The sequence below is a fragment of the Podarcis filfolensis genome (assembly GCF_964270895.1).
Source record: "Podarcis filfolensis genome assembly, chromosome: 5".
Classification (NCBI taxonomy): Eukaryota; Metazoa; Chordata; class Lepidosauria; order Squamata; family Lacertidae; genus Podarcis; species Podarcis filfolensis.
This window is the reverse complement of record NC_139608.1, coordinates 6,534,964-6,551,848: the sequence shown is the minus strand read 5'-3', so window position 1 is coordinate 6,551,848 and position 16,885 is coordinate 6,534,964. Positions and strand designations below refer to the sequence as shown.

At 42.3% G+C, this 16,885-nt stretch overlaps 1 protein-coding gene across 1 annotated transcript in view; it reads left to right on the top strand.

Annotated features, from left to right (window-relative positions):
• Nucleotides 1-12,066: 12,066 nt before the first annotated feature.
• The window catches only part of LOC310762213 (cytochrome P450 2J2-like), a 40,991-nt gene continuing 36,172 nt past the window's right edge, over nucleotides 12,067-16,885 (top strand). Inside the window, exon 1 of the mRNA XM_083612907.1 lies at nucleotides 12,067-12,333. Within this exon, the coding sequence (XP_083469033.1) occupies nucleotides 12,166-12,333 (168 nt within the window). The 5' untranslated portion in view covers nucleotides 12,067-12,165. The remainder of the gene's footprint in view (nucleotides 12,334-16,885) is intronic.

Sequence of the window (16,885 nt, the reverse complement as noted above, 5' to 3'; positions counted from 1 at the left end):
TTCACAAAAGGTGACTAGAGGACTGAAACAGCCAAATGGCGGTGTTGTGATGTTGGAGGAGTGGAAGGAAGCCACAGATGAAGAGATGAAGAGACATCAATTAGAAGTTGGGGCCTCCTACTCCTTTTAACTTCTTTTTAATCTTTTAACCCTCTTCTTATCAAAAGTTTGGCAACCTGGGGTTTTATATCAGACAACTTGTGAAGTTGGCGCTGTAAATTAGATCTAACGAAGTTGAACAGCTTAACAGCCGCTGCCCAGCCTATTTCAAGGACTCATAACTCTAAACAATTTAATTAATCTTCTGAACTTTTTCCGAACTGACTCTGACTCAGGCTTTGACTCGGCGTTTTAAATGAGCTAAGGGAGGTGAAGCTGTGTTGCAGGAGTGTTCCGCTTGTGCTTGCCTCTGCCCTCTTGGCTTGTGGGCCCAACTGTGCTGTGTGCCTGCTCTGTCTTCCCAGTTGTGGGTCCGGCTGTCCTGCATGCCAGCGGTGCTCCTGGACTGAGACAGACTGGTTGAGTGCTCGGCATGGAGCCAGGGTCAAGATATATTACTCTGCAGATGACTCAATTGAAAGGCACCTAGGGAAGCCAGAGAGGGGGGTTCCACCCTCAAGACGCCAGAGACTCTTAAGCCACAGGGCTGGCAGCTGGTTGTAGCAGAGGAGAGGTATCATCCTGTGGCCCTGAGAACACCAGCTGATGCCAAGAGGAACACTTTCTCTGCCACTACAAGTGCTAGCGCAACAGCAAGAGGAGGGCCCCCTGAGACCATCGGGCATGGCATTGACATCAAACAGGGCATTTACTGAGCCTGCCCCGCCTTCCTTTGCCCATCCCCTGAGGTCGCCTGGTTGTTCAGGTTGGCAGATTCAGAGATCATTCAGAGATCATTCGAGTAGACTCGAGCTGGCGCGTGATGCTACAAGAACTTCGTCTGCTACAAGAACCTTTTTTCTTTTCTTTTCTTTCCTTTCGCCCCTCCCCCCTTCCTTTGCCATTTGTTTTAGTTTTTTATAGTTCATTGTTCCATGATAATATTTAAGTTTTGCTTGCTTACTGTTAGATGTTTGATTTTTGTTCTCCTGCTATTTAGGTGTTTTTTCTTCCCTTAATGTACGCTATATGGTAGTTCTGTTTAGCTGTGGAATGTTTTAGGGTTTATTTTTTAATTTAATTAATTGGTTTGATTAATATTATAATAGTAGGCTGACAAAGAATATAATAGTTTCATACAATCAGAGAGGTAGCTGATGTTTAGCTGGTTTGTTCTACTCAACTAATTAGAGTTATTGAGTTGTTGATACTATAAACAGAATAACTAGGCTGGGAAAGAATAACATCAATTGCCATCTATTGGAGGCTAGTATGAGGCTTGGGATTGCTACCGTGGAGGGGCGAGGGAGGTATGGCGGTGGGGCCAGATGTTATAGGCGAAGGGGATCGAGATACGGATATGCTCGTACCCCTTCCAATCTGCGCCCCATCCCGAGGGACGAGGGTAGGGTGAGCAAGGATTACTCACCTCCGTCACTGGTGCTGTGCAATGCCAGGTCTATAGGCAACAAGACCGCCACCCTGCGAGACTTCTTTACCTCGCAGGGGGTCGACCTGGCTTGTGTATCGGAGACCTGGGTGCACGAAGGGGAAACAGTTACCTTACGAGAGATGGTGCCCCCGGGTTTCTTCGTCCTCCACCAGTCGCGGACTGTGGGCCGGGGTGTGTGTGGCATTATTAATCCGGGAAGATTGTTCTTTCAGGGCTCTACCATCGCCATCGATCCCCGGCATTGAATGTGTTGCCTTAGTGTGGGGCTCCGAGGAGAGCTTGGCTGTCTGGCTGGTGTACCGGCCACCTAGCGCACCAGCAGCCAACCTGTCAGGCCTGCTGGAGGCAGTGGCCGGCTGGGCCATGGAGTTCCCTAACCTATTGGTATTGGGGGACTTCAACATCCATGCTGATGCCACTCCCTCCTCATAGGCTCTGGACCTGGTATCTTCCATGGCGACACTAGGGCTCTCCCAGTTTGTTTCGGGCCCCACACACCAAGCAGGCCACACGCCAGATTTGATCTTTGGCGTAGGTATAGATGTGATCATGTCTCCTTCGATGAAGGTGCCATGGTCTGATCACTACGCTCTGAAAGCCAGGATTGACTTTCCACCCCCACCCTGCTTAGGTGGCGAGCTGATCTGGGCTCACCCGCAGAGGCTGATGGACCCTGAAAGATTCCGCCAAGCCTTGAGGGACCTTGCTCCCCCTGGTGACTCATTGACTGAGCTTGTTGAGGGCTGGAATATCCAGCTCCTGGCAGCCATTGATGAAATCGCACCTAAGCACCCTCTGCGACCCCATCAAAACCGGGCTCCCTGGTTTACCGAGGAGCTCCGGAAAATGAAGCGGGACCTCAGGCGGCTAGAGCGAGTATGGCAGGGTGCCCGCGACAGAGCCTCAAGAACATCTTATAGGGTTTTTATGAAAACCTACAAGATGGCAGTGAAGGCCGCTAAGAAGTCTTACTTCTCGGCCTCCATTGCCTCTGCTAGCTCTCGCCTGGCACAATTATTTAGTATAATTAGGTCTTTAACATCCCTCAAGGGACAGCCAAATTTAAATAACAATTTGACACACAGTTGTGAGGCATTTGCGAGCTTTTTTGCGGAGAAGGTCCTGTTGCTCCGTCGTGACCCCCCTGCAAATTTGGATACAATAACGGAACTGGAGCCTCCTTGACTGTCCTCGGGTCCAGTATTGGACCACTTTGACCGGATATCCCCAACCAATGTGGACAGACTCCTCCGAGCTGGAAATCCCACCACCTGTCCTCTTGACCCATACCAGTCCTGGCAGATTAGAGCGTGTCCAGACGAGGTGCGGGGGCCCCTAGGGGATATCATCAGTTTGTCCCTTGACACCGGGACATTCCCAGGGGAACTGAAGGAGGCAGGGGTGCGTCCGCTCTTAAAGAAAATATCATTAGATCCTTTAGATCTGTCCGATTACCGCCCGGTTTCCAATCTTCCATTCCTGGGTAAGGTGATTGAGAGAGCGGTTGCTGAACAGCTTGATGGGTTTCTGAATGAAACATCAGCTCTGGATCCATTCCAATCTGGCTTCCGTGCTCATCATGGGACCGAGGCAGCTCTTGTCGCCCTAACAGATGATCTCCGCAGAAAAACTTACTGACAGTAAGAGCTTTTTGACAGTGGAATGGTCTCCCTTGGGAGATTGTGGACTCTCCTCCTTGGAGGTATTTAAGCAGAAGTTGGATGGCCATGTGTCGTGGATGTCTTTAGCTGAGATTCCAGCATTGGAGGGAGCTGGACTAGATGGCCCTCAGGGTCCCTTCCAACTCTACAATTCACTGGGACCCGGGGGAATGCCATGACCTAGAACCAAATGTAGACACCCACTGGGGTAAGCACAGCAGGTAGGCAATTCGGATCATACATTGCTTTCAGAGAGTGATTATAGTATGAATATTTCTGCTCTAAGTCGGTTTCTAAGAAGCACTGTCCTTGTCCTTCTCCACTGATGGAACTCTAACGTGGAGTCAGATGCACTTTCCACCCACAACCCATCCCAAGAACCAGATTTACAAGGATTAAGAAGACCTGTGCCATTCAAGAAGGCCTGTAGCTGGCCCACACTACCAAATCAACATGGCAAATTACAGTGGCACCTGATCTATAAGATGCAAGGCCAACGGGTTCAGGTTGTGTCCTTCAGAGCAGGAGAAATCAAGCTTGCTCCCTCTTCCAAGTGACAGCCCTGGAGATATTTGAAGGTGGCTCTCATATCTCCTCTCAGACTCCTCTTCTCCAGTATAAGGATGGGCAGATATTTCTATCTTGGCCTGCAACCCTTTAAGCAGAAATGCTAGAAATTGACCCTGGAATTTTAAGCATGGAAAGACTCTTTGCATCTTTCCTCATGCCCTGCCCAGAATCAGTCTATCATTTTGAAGGTCTTCAGTTGGATGGGTCAGAGGGAAGAGGGAATTTAGAGTATAAGTTGTCATGTCAGAACCCTCTCTTGGGCTCAAGGGAGAGAAACATATTGCACTCATGAATTTATATGTAAATAATGCTTGTTGTTTAACTGTTGCCAGCCTGACAAGTAAAGATTTATCTTCACCTATTTCTGTAAGACATTTTTTAAAATCACAAATAGCTAACAAAGCTTATGGGCTCAGTCATGGCCAGCAGGTGGTGATAGAGAATGGCAAGAAGATTTTGAAGTCAATCCCAGAAACCAGCAACTCAGCACAGTAAAAGATATTTTTTGCAGATTTGCCCCTTGATCCATGTCTGTTGAACTTCCTGGCACAACTTAGTCTCAAAGTTTAGTTCGTTAAATTTTACTCTTTTTTTTTTTACAGTTCATTAAATGTTTACTCCCCCCCCCAAAGGACTTTCATTGGTGATATTTTCCAGTCCAATTCTGAATATGTGGCTTGTTTCCATTTTACACCTGTGAATTTTCACTTACAACACCTTCACTCTTGATAAGCCTTTCGTTAGTAAGCCAAACGTTCCCTGCTCTTGAAGACAGGGAAGTCTAAAAACTGCATGCCAAAGCACACTAAGTGGTGTCTCAGTGCTTTTCGCAAGGAGAGCAGTAACTGCTGCTCTTTTAATCCTTTAGTCACAGGAGTCAGTCTTTCAAGAGGTAGGTTGTTGGCCTCCTCTAGCTATTCAGTTTCTGGGTCAGTACTCCGGAACTCTGGCGGCCTGTCGTTTCCCCTTCTGTTTGCACATACACGGTTGCAGTTCAAATGTCTCCCGGGGATGGGGAGTTCTGACTGCTTGCTTACAGCATCTTATGAGCTTTTCTAAACAAGTTTCTGGGCTCAGAAACCTACCCCCTACCTCCACCACTTTGATGCTTCCAAAAAACCTCACACAACTGTTTTTACACTGGATTTTTATCCAGACAAATTTCTTTCTTCTGCTTGTCACCCTACAATAAAAATAACTGCAGAGCACAAAGAGACCCCGAGGGTCGCCCAAGCCATCCCTCTGTAATGCAGGGAATGCCAACCAAAGCATAGTAGTAGTAGTATAATAGTAGTAGTATAATAGTTGAAGGCAAATTCCCATTTCTTCCTCAAACAATCCCTGCTGAAAGCCTTCAATGAACAAGAGTCCACAATCTGGTTAAGTGTTTCAGCAAAAGTGGATCATTTAACTTTTACCAGAATGCTATTCTTTCAGCTCCTATCACTGGTGATTACTACCTGTTCAATCTCTGGGATAGAAATTTCAAGGTTGGGGATGTTCCAAGAAAACTCCTTGGATTCTTGACCAGGGAACGGTGAAGATATGGAGCAAATGAATTTGCCCTGGGCTGAATGAAACTTGCTGCTTGCAGTTTGCAAAGCACATTTGCAAAGCAACTTCCTCCTGAACACGTTATCATGTACAGAAAGCTGGCAAGACATTGTCATGTCTCCTGTTTCACAATTTTGGGGCTGGAAAAAAAATATAAAGGTGTAAAACAGTTTGCTTTTCTGAAACTCTCTGCAACAACACTGTCTCCTTCACTTGAGGTCTTCTGTGGACAACAAGCTTAATAGGAGTCAGCAGTGTGATGTAATTACAAAAAAGCTAATGCTGTTCTAGGCTGCATCTGCAGATATATAGTGTCCAGATTAAGGGAAGTAATAGTTTTCTCCTGGGACTAGGCTACATTTGTAAAGATAAAGCTCTTTCTATGCATTATAACACTAAGACAGCAGATGGCGCAGTGGAGTCCCATTTTTTTGCCAAAGGAACTTCCCTGTGTGAAGTTTACAATGCATTTAAGTGGGGAAGGATATCAGTAATAAAAATGAATGAGAAGTTACTTTCCAAAATGTATAAACTGTTGCTAGAATGGTATGCTAAAGATGAATAAGGAATGTGATATGCTTCTCTTGGTTCCTAATGGAGATCCCAGCAGTTTCTCATCACCACCATGAACTCCCACTCTCAGTACAAACAGGAGCAGCTGAGCTAACATTAGTATAGCTTTATTTTGCAGGACAACCACTTGACCCCTCCATGCCCATCACTAATTCAGTCTCCAACGTGATATGTCCTGTGGCTTTTGGGCACTGGTTTGCTCTTGAAGATGAACGGTTCCAGAAGCTGATGGAAGCCATGGATTTTGTCATAAAAAAATTAAGTAGCTTTTGGCATATCGTGAGTAGTTGTTTTCATTTCTCCTAAGCCAAACAGGTCCCCCTGAATACCACAAATCAGGGCCTTAATACCACAAATCAATATTTTGGAATCCATTATGATAGAGGATAGAGGGTTGAAGAAGTGACATCAGGTTTAAATTGATCTGAGATAAGGGCCACTTACTATCTCTCCGCCTGCTCAATTTCTTATGATTATCATTGAGATAAAATAAAATAAAAAGCATGAGTAAGAAGACTTTGTCCACCACAGAAGACTCTTTGGAGGAACGATGGGATAAAAATGGAACAATGACCTTCAGAACAGGTCATCTAGAGCCCACCAAAGGGGACAGAGGTGAGCAAAATAATCTTTTCACTAAGGGAATTACATACTTTTGCTGCCATCATGGAAAACTAAATGTGTCTACTCTCTACTGACTTAGCAGTGGCAATGATGATGGTGCCTATAGTGAGGCCCCTGCAGCCAAAACCTTGGCTGGAATTTTTTTAATGAAAGAGAGACTTGCAACTTAAGCACTGTCCCTACTGCTAAGGAAAGCAGCTCCCTCCTGTATGACCCAACTAAACTCTTCTTCCAAACTTAAGTTCAGTTCTCCACATTTCTACATCCCTTCCGGATCTTTTTTAAAAAAGTACTCATGAAACTTCATCAGCATTTTAGTGCTAATTTCTCCTAATGCACACACATGTGTGCAGTTTTGCCCGAAGCAAGGCCTGTGTGTTATTTTCACTATTGTATGCATTTTTAGGCACACATGACCGTATTATTTGCATTTCCATTTTTGTACGGATCACTTGACTGGGAAACTACAGACAACTTTATATCAGTGTTCTAGGCACATTTGAAACAAGGAATTTCATTAGTGTGAGCAGTTTCTGACTTCTGGGCAAAGTTCTAAGCCTAAAATTTCCGATTAAAACTGCAGAGTGGAAGGAAAGGAGGACCTTTTTCTGCCTCCTCACTTCCAGCCACTCTTTGAAGACTGGAGAAGAGACTCTCTTAAGAATTTTAGGGGGTCAGGTAGGGCAAGTATGGCTTTGTTTTTTACAGTATTCAGATGAGGACTAGACCATGTGAAAAATGAATATAAGATTTTAGCTGCAGTTCATTCATTTTCAGCTTTGTATTCTTGTTATTAAAAAGGCACACCTAAACATTCCGTTGCTCCACCCATAATCTAGGTTTAAGGTGCCATTTAGCTCAGAGCTTTCATATCTCAGTTTCTAACACTGCTTTATATCAGTCCAACTTTAATTTTCTAGCTGCTTATGTATTCAGAAAATGTAAGTAATTGATCTTTAATGAGAAAACAAGGAAGGAGAAAAAACATCCTTCTTCAAGGTTTAGTTTTTTGTGATGAAAGATCAGAATCACCGGTACTTGACTAACAAACTGGAAGATTTAATAAATGCCATTAAAAATTTAAAAAAAATGAAGAAGTGTACATTTTGAATGATGGCTGTCTTTCCATTTGTGTATTAGGCAAATTTGGTTTTAAATGTGAACTTACTTCAATTCCCCCCACACCCACCTACCATAAAAGGCCACTAACTTGTTCCAGGAGGGGTCCCCTGATTGTGCCCAGTTTTGGAATGATGCCTGGGAGCTGGAAAAATATTTTGAGCCATAGTTTTCTTTCACATTTTCAGCTAGGGATAATTCATAGAACCCAATCATTGTGAGATTCCAGAAAAGTGATAGACACCTTCCTTCTTCTTAGTGAGAAACTAATATGCTAGCCCTGAAGAATAATGCAGATCCTGTTTTTAAAGTGCTAATCCAAAGCACAAACGGTGTGACCAAGCTTCCTCATGGTAATGGCAGCATTTCTGCTATCTTTCCTATAGCTTTGTGAAATTCTTCCATGACTCATGAAACATCTCCCAGGGCCCCACAAGAAGGCCTTGTCCTGCATGGAGATGGTGCTTTCATTTGCAAAGGAGGAGATAGAGGAGCATAAGGAGAATCAGTCTCTGCATGATCCACAGGATCTCATTGATTTCTATCTACTTCAGATGGAGAAAGTAAGTATCTGCTTTGAAGCTGAATACTGCTCATCCAATGAATCTTTATATTCCCTGTTATAAGTGAATACTAATCTCTTGCCTGGAAACCAGCATCTTTTTTCCTGAATCTCAGTTGAAAATGGCATTGAGTTCCCCCCAAATATTTCTCATAGTCAATTTAGTTGCTAAAGTGGGTTGACATCCATCCATAAGCATCTATAGAAATGGCTAGGAAATGTGAGCTTAAAGGACTGGAAACTGAAGTGTGTTAAGGGGTCTTGCTTTGGAGCATTCCTTCTGTACATAAATTATTTTGGATTGATGTTCATCTGACATTCAAATGTGGACTGAGAAAACAGATAATCGGGGGGGCCACCAGGTGGCACATTGGAAGATGGCCGACAATAACATCACTCTGACCCATATGAGGTAATTAAGAGGCTGCTATGGGAAGTATGCAGTCTCCCCCCCCCCCAAGGATATGGGGGGACTGCCTTGCCAGCGGTGGCCACAATGCACCCCCAGACTCGCGAGAAGGGGGTGCGCTGGTCACTTGGCTAAGCCCTCGGTGTGTTCGGCTCTTCCCGGACGCCGTCTCCAATTCGCGTGTGCTGGCTTGCTTTAACATGAAAATATAATTGGAAATATATAATTGGAGATGTTGAAGCACATATGTCAAGCAAAGGTCGGGAGATAAGACTGCTGATTAATCGATTTCTGGGATTGGAGCGACGGGCGAAAGACAAATAAATCAAGAGACGAAGTGCCATTAAGAGATGGGTATGTTTGGAGCTAAGAAGGTGGGGTGGAGGAAAAACTTTTCTTTCTTGGCCTGTTATTGGCCTGTTAATAAAAATTATGTTAAAAAAAAAAAAAGAGAAATCAGATAATCCTAAACAAAATGCTCTTAAACTAGAGTATGACTTCAAATCCCCATCTCATCCATCTTCACATACTAGAAAGGCCAAAATATATTTTCATCCTTCCCTCTTTGAACAATGCTTATCATGATGACAAACGAATGGTTAAATATGTTTATTGTTAAATACCATATTTCACCATAATTGTCACATTTTTATGCTAATTATTCTTTTCAAAAAAGGGGGGGGTGCGACGATTATTGGTGAAAAACCAAAGCATGAAACAAATTAACTTCAACGCTACTTTCTGCATTTCTGCATCTTAAAGAAACAAAGTATTTGAAAACCGAAAGTAATCTCTGTTGTTGGATACATTTTAAAAATGGATACAAATAGAAATTGTGTCCCCTAGAGGGAGCCTGTCAGTTTGTTGTTGCAGCTTACTTGGAGACCTTACAGCTGCGAGATTGGGATCATGGGACCAGCCGTTTGACCTTGAACAGAAATGTGTTGGAAGGAAGGTTTGGTGTCTGCCCTTGGCATGACAAATGCTTTGCTGGAGCAGCTGCATGAGAAAATGAACTTGATGAATGAAAAGTTGGACTTGATGAATGCTGTAGCCAGTGAATATGATTTAACAGGAAATAAGGATAAAGAAGCTATACAGCGACCAATTCAGGAATCTGGTTTGACAGGGCAAGTCCAAGGGCAGATGAGGAAGGAAGAGGCTGCGATTACACCTCAAACAACACAAATGGAGAGATCCAAAGTCCTGCAGGAGCAAAAGCCACTGCATTGGAAGATTGAACTTGGAGAGTGTCTGGAAGTTTTTGGAGTCAAGGAAGCTCTTAACTCTAGTGGGACTATGAAACAGGTGGACAACTATCTTTTGGATAACTATTTTTTGGATTACAAAGATGATGACGGGGAGTGGGACTGTGGGGAATGGGCTAGTCTGATGAAGGAAAATGGAAATTATTACCGGATGGAATCCTCCGGAGACCCACCCCCCAAGGAAAAAGGGGAGAAACTACGAAAGAAACCAACAAAAGACAAAGAAGTGCGTAAGCACAAACAAGAACATGAAAATCTGCAGAAGGGGCCTAGAAGAGACTTAAGGGCCTCGGACATAAGATCACCAGATTGATGGACTGGATGTAAAGGTCAGAAAGGACTGATATAACCCGAGACCAGGAAGAAGGGACGTTGGATAAAAATTAGAGATATGAAGAAAAATTTCTCTTTATTTTTTGAATTAGTGCAACATTAATGAAATACCAGGGAACATGCTGGAAAGGATCTAAATTGGCTTTAGTAAAAAAGATTTAAGGAGTTATGTATGAATATGGTTTAAATTTTGAAATTTTAAGGTTTTTAAGATAAGATAAGGTTAAAGAAATTAAGGTAAATTGAATAACAGAATATATTAAAAGAAGGAGAAGATATGTTGAATTAATAAATAAGATAAATTGTTAAGATAAATTATTTAAATTAAAATTGAGAAATATGGGAAGAATTTGCTGGAATAATGAATTAAATTAGAATACAAAAAGGGAGGTGTGAGGAGGTTCAAGAAATAAGCAAATGAAAAGATGTAATTTGAGATTTGTATTTTTCTTCTTTTTTGGTTTTTTCTTTTTTCATACTTATGTATTCATGAAATTTTGAATAAATATTATTTTAAAAAAGAAAAGAAAAACCAAAGCATGACCCTTAATCGAGGAAACAGTGTTTATGAAGAAACATAATTATGTTTATATTGCTTATTACTTATTACTAACTCTTTTTGGTGTGATTAGGATGCACAGAATGCGTGTGAACTGGTACAGTAAGGATAATAGGTAGTCCGAATTGGGGCAAGGCATTCTCATGCATGCTTACAATGCCCTGTGACCATTATGTGGTGAATGCTTTGGGACTGATTTGAAAAAAGGAGCTCGACTATTATATGGTGGTGACCATTAGGCAGTGAAATATGTATCACACATTTTGAATATCTGCTGCCAGAGTTTCCGTTGGATCCCTCTCTTCATGCCAGTATTGGGTTATTATGCCAACCAACAGATCCTGAAATCTAGCACCAGCAGCTACCGCTGTAAATACAGGAAAGTGTGTGTGGGATTCTTATCATAACAAGCTATGAAGCAGAGAGCCGGTCCACCCACAAGGCAGGCTGTGACAACTGCCTTGGGCAGTGGAATGCCAACAGGAGGCATCTCTGGGGGTGTGCTGCCTAGCCATCTGAAGAATTAGACGAGCAACCACAGACTTCTTTGCTTATGACTATGAGAAAACATTTAAAGGGCTGTCCAGAAGAAAGGTTCTCTATTATTGTTGCACTCAACAGGAAATGGATTACCTAGGAGCGAAGAACTAGGGGCTGAGGTCCCTTCAGTGCCCCTCTAAAATATGTGAAGGGGCCTGGCTCCACCAAAGTTCATGGCAATTGCAATTCTAATGGTGGACGTGAGCCACATTATGTGATTGATTATGCGAGTTGGGGCTCACTTGCCCCCTTCCTCATATTTTATTCAAGTTGGCACCCCTGATGGATTGCAGCTAGCAAGTGCTCTGTGGAAGTAGCAATTGTACTGCACTGTGGTTCGATTCAACTGCAGGTAGAAGTTTGTTGGCTTTTGCAATTGTAATGCATTTACTATTCCTGGCCCTCATTGCTGGATTAATAAGAGCTTGAACTCAGAGTTCTTTCTGAAGGCTTTGACGCCTACATCAGATTGGTACCTTCCCAAGGCACAGGTTACAAGGAGCAGCAATTTCACAAGAGGAAAAGATAACCATATTAAATACCAGATGACTTTCGGGGTACTGGAAGTAGATCACAGTCTCTTGGGAGTTCAATGTGCCTGATATAAAGCACACTTCGTCACATCTGTGTGATTGTACTAGTGTTTGATTGTATCACATTCCAAGGCTACTTACAAATGGTGTCGCACCCATTTTTGCTTATTGTTTTTAATAACTGAGCATATAAAAACAGAGAGTACTGCTGATGTCTTTGATGAAAGCAAAAACTCCTTAGAGAAAGAGAGTTGAACCTGACCAGGCAACCTAGAAAAATTTAAGGAGAAAGAGACAGCAAGAGAAGGATGGAGGTATGGGCACTTTTGATTGCTCTGCTGGTGGCTGTTCTGATTCTGCACTACCTGAAACAGCTCTGGTCACACAGGCATTATCCTCCAGGACTTCTCCAGCTTCCTCTCATTGGAGCCATATGGAGGTTTGGATACAAGATTGAAGAAAATACTCTCATCCAGGTACTTATTGCTTAGTAATAACTCAGTCTGATGCCAGCAATTGTTTTATCTATTTCCCCCAACAATTGTGATATTTCAGCTTCAACAATGGCATGGGTTAAAATGGTAAATGCCATAAGCCTCCGTTGTCAGAAGCTGTAAGCAATACAAATAATAGTAATAATGTAAATAGTATTATTATTAATATTGAAAAGCACAAAACCACATAAAAGTTGAAAATACGCATTAAAACCTACAGATCAAAAATATTTATTGTATACTGTTAAACTGAGGAAGGAGGAGAGAACACCTTCAAAGGAAGAATGCTTTATGAAAATCTTGGAATATGCAGAGATGGCAAAAATTGATAAAAGATACAAATTTAGAATCTTTTATTTTTTTTATAAGATATTTATTAAGATTTTTTAAAGTATTACAATAAAATAAAAAAGAGAAAAAACAGATAAATAACAAAAATACAGAATAAAGAAAATTTAAAAACACATAGATGTTCAATTGCTTATTTTCCTATAACTTGTTTCCCGGACCTCCTCATACCTCCCTTTTTTGTATTCCACCACAAATTGTTAGTTCAGCAAATCCTTACCATTATATTATTACCTATTTATAGTCCTTTTTTCATATTCTCTTAGAGCATTACAGTTGGAAACCACTTAATTTCAATCCAACATCATTCTAACATTCATTAATTTTACAATATTTCTGTAGATAGTCTTTAAATTTCTTCCAATCTTCTTCCATCGACTCTTCTCCCTGGTCTCGGATTCTGCCAGTCATTTCTGCCAATCCCATATAGTCCATCACCTTCATCTGCCATTCTTCCAAAGTGGGTAGATCTTGTGTCTTCCAATACTTTGCAATAAATATTCTTGCTGCTGTTGTAGCGTACATAAAAAAAGTTCTGTCCTTCTTTGGCACCAATTGGCCGACAATGCCCAGAAGAAAGGCCTCTGGTTTCTTCAGGAAGGTATATTTAAATACCTTTTTCATTTCATTATAGATCATTTCCCAGAAAGCCTTAATTCTTGGGCATGTCCACCAAAGGTGAAAGAATGTACCTTCAGTTTCTTTGCATTTCCAACATTTATTATCGGGCAAATGATATATTTTTGCAAGCTTGACTGGGGTCATGTACCTCCTGTATATCATTTTCATAATATTCTCTCTTAAGGCATTACATGCCGTGAATTTCATACCTGTGGTCCACAACTGTTCCCAGTCAGCAAACATAATGTTATGTCCAACATCTTGTGCCCATTTAATCATAGCAGATTTCACCGTTTCATCCTGTGTGTTCCATTTCAACAGCAAGTTATACATCCTTGACAAAATCTTAGTTTTGGGTTCTAACAGTTCTGTTTCTAATTTTGATTTTTCCACCTGGAAGCCAATTTTCTTGTCCAAATTATATACCTCCATTATCTGATAATAATGAAGCCAATCTCACACTTTGTTTTTTAGTTTCTCAAAGCTCTGCAGTTTTAGTCTATCTCCCTCTTGTTCCAAAATTTCCCAATATTTCGGCCATTTGGCCTCCATATTGAGCTTCTTCTGGGCTTTTGCTTCCATTGGTGACAACCACCTTGGGGTTTTATTTTCCACTAAATCCTTATATCTTATCCAAACGTTGAACAAAGCTTTCCTGACAATATGGTTCTTAAATGCTTTATGTGCTTTAACCTTGTCGTACCACAAGTATGCATGCCACCCAAAAACATTATTGAAACCTTCTAGATCCAAAATGTCTGTGTTCTCAAGAAGCAGCCAGTCTTTCAGCCAGCAGAATGCTGCTGATTCATAGTAAAGTTTAAAGTCTGGCAGGGCAAATCCACCCCTTTCCTTTGCATCAGTTAATATCTTGAATTTTATTCTGGGCTTCTTGCCCTGCCAGACAAATCTAGATATATCTTTCTGCCACTTTTTGAAACAATCCATTTTGTCCACAATCTGCAGTGTTTCAAACAAAAACAACATTCTAGGCAAAACATTCATCTTTATAGCTGCAATTCGACCCAACAAGGAAAGCTCCAAGTTTGACCAAATTTCTAAATCTTTTTTCACTTCCGTCCAACATTTTTCATAATTATCTTTAAATAAATTCCCAATAAATAAATTTTAATAAATAAATTTAAATGGGAAATTTAGAATCTTTTAAAGAAGATTAGAAAACCTTTCCGGTCTATATAAAAAGTTATTTCCCATATGCAAAGACCACAGCGGGGTTTAAACTGTAAGAAAACAGCAGAATATATTAAGAAACATGTTAGAGAGGATCAAATTAGATAAGATGGAACTTTAAAATGCAATAGTATGTAATTCGAGTTATAAACATTGATATTGGGTGAATGGGAAATCACTTGTTTTGTTGAATTGGAATATAGTGGTACCTTGGGTTAAGTACTTAATTTGTTCTGGAGGTCCGTTCTTCTTTTTTTTTTTAAAATAATTTTTATTAAATTTCCAGTTAACAAACCAATCATATCACATTAATTCCAAATTATACCAATACATAATAAACTCCAAATATTTAGCCGAATTTTAAATTTTTTGGGGGGGTACCCATGCTTCGAGTTCAGAAAGGGTCCAATCATCTCATATTTCTGCTGCTTTGATGTTCACAAGTCCCATCTTTCCATCTCTTTGTTGTTATCCTTTACAAATCCCGTCTTCCAATCTTCTTGCTGTTATCATTTTTCTTCTTAATAACCTCTGAGTTATCTCCACAAGCGAGTTGAAGCAAACATTATTATAGTCCTGTGTGGATTTTCACGCTGATCCAAAAGTCCTATTCAAACGGCAGGCGCCATTTCAGCAGTTCCCATAAAATACAGTCTAAGCGTCTGCACATTAACTTTCCCAGACCAGTTGCTCCATAAATCAGCCTTTCCAGGGGAGTTCTTGCCAAATCAAACGTAGAATTCAGATATGATAACAGAACAGTGGCTCCTTCCCCCTTTGACTGTAAATCTTGCAACAAAGTCAGTCTCATAATGGTGGTTCCCAATTAGAACTGCGTCATCCAAAAGCCTTTTGTTACCTTTCCAGATCTTCCGCAAAACAGAGCCTTTAGTTGATAATTTTATTTCCACACAGTTTATTTTCCCATCTCACTTGCTATCAGTCTTGTGGCGGTTCTTCTTGGGGAGGGGTTGTTAGGTAAATCATATTGAAAAAGTGAAAAGTTCCCCCCCTTTCCGATCCGTTTCAACATACCGACATAGTTGTGATTCTTTGATGTAGTCTTCTGTTCAGTCCAACCCGTCACTCAGCTTCTCAGTGGTCGATTTAATTAGCAATCAGTACACCCTTTCCTTCGCTCGAAACATGTGCATTTACTCTTCTCCAATTATTTATCTTGAGCAATGCAACTAGGATCACAATCAGAAGTAGCGTCCAGGAGATCCAAAAACTCGCTCGAGGGCTTTCCGTCCAGTGCCCCCACCCCACCCCTCTTTCGAACTCGGGGGTGATTTATTGGCAACTGCGGACGAGGCAGCATTTTCCCATCCCCTGGGAAAACTCGGGAGGCTAATTTACTCCCATCATTAGCCTCTTAACCTGTCCGTTCTTACCCTGAAACTGTTCTTAACCTGAAGCACCACTTTAGCTAATGGGGCCTCCTGCTGCTGCAACGCCGCCAGAGCATGATTTCTGTTCTCATCCTGAAGCAAAGTTCTTAACCCGAGGTACTATTTCTAGGTTAGCAGAGTCTGTAACCTGAAGCGTATGTGTCAGCGCTGCCCAAGGTCCAAGCTCACACAAGACCAACGCTGCTCCTTGCCCAAGTTTAAAAGTCTTTATTGAAGTTCAGTCTCATTTCTAGACGCGCAGCGCGCAACGCTACATCTGTCCGTCAGACCGTAGAACTCCCATCTGAATCTCCTCCCCCCTGACACCAGCTTACGATTCTAGCCTTACTCCACCTCTTCCTCTGTTCCTTCTTTCTCTGGGTCCTTCTGCTAGTCGGAGTCTCAGCCCTCCGAGATTCTTCTGACGCTGATTCTCCCGACTCCTCCCCCCCCTCTTTCGGGCTTTAGGACCTGGCTCCCAATCCGGGTTTTCTGCTGTCCCGCGCTCCTCCACATTTGAACTTGGCGCGCGCGCGCAGCCTCCCACTTTCCTTCTGACCGTTACACTTGTGTCACTGCTCCCCCTTTCGGGGAGGCTAACTGGACCTGGCCTTCCCTCCGTCTCCCCACTCCCCGATGGAGGAGAAGCTGGTCCTGACTCACGTGACTCTTCCCCCCCACTGTGCTCTGGTGGGGGAACTGGCCCTACTGCTCCGCTACTCCCTTGGGACTCCCCTCTGGTTCCTTGTTTATGGATCGTCCCCTCTGGGATTCGCCTCGCCCTTACCATAGGCGCCCCCTCCTGGGAATCTTCAGATTCGCTGGAGAAGCTCATGGAATCTCTCGGTCCACTGTCATATTCCCCTACGCTCCCCTCTGATTCCTCTCCTCCGCTCTCTATTTGCTCTCTCCCCTGCTCTTCTGCTCCTGAGCCTCTGACAGTATGTAACCTGAAGTGTGTGTAACCCGAGGTACCACTGTAT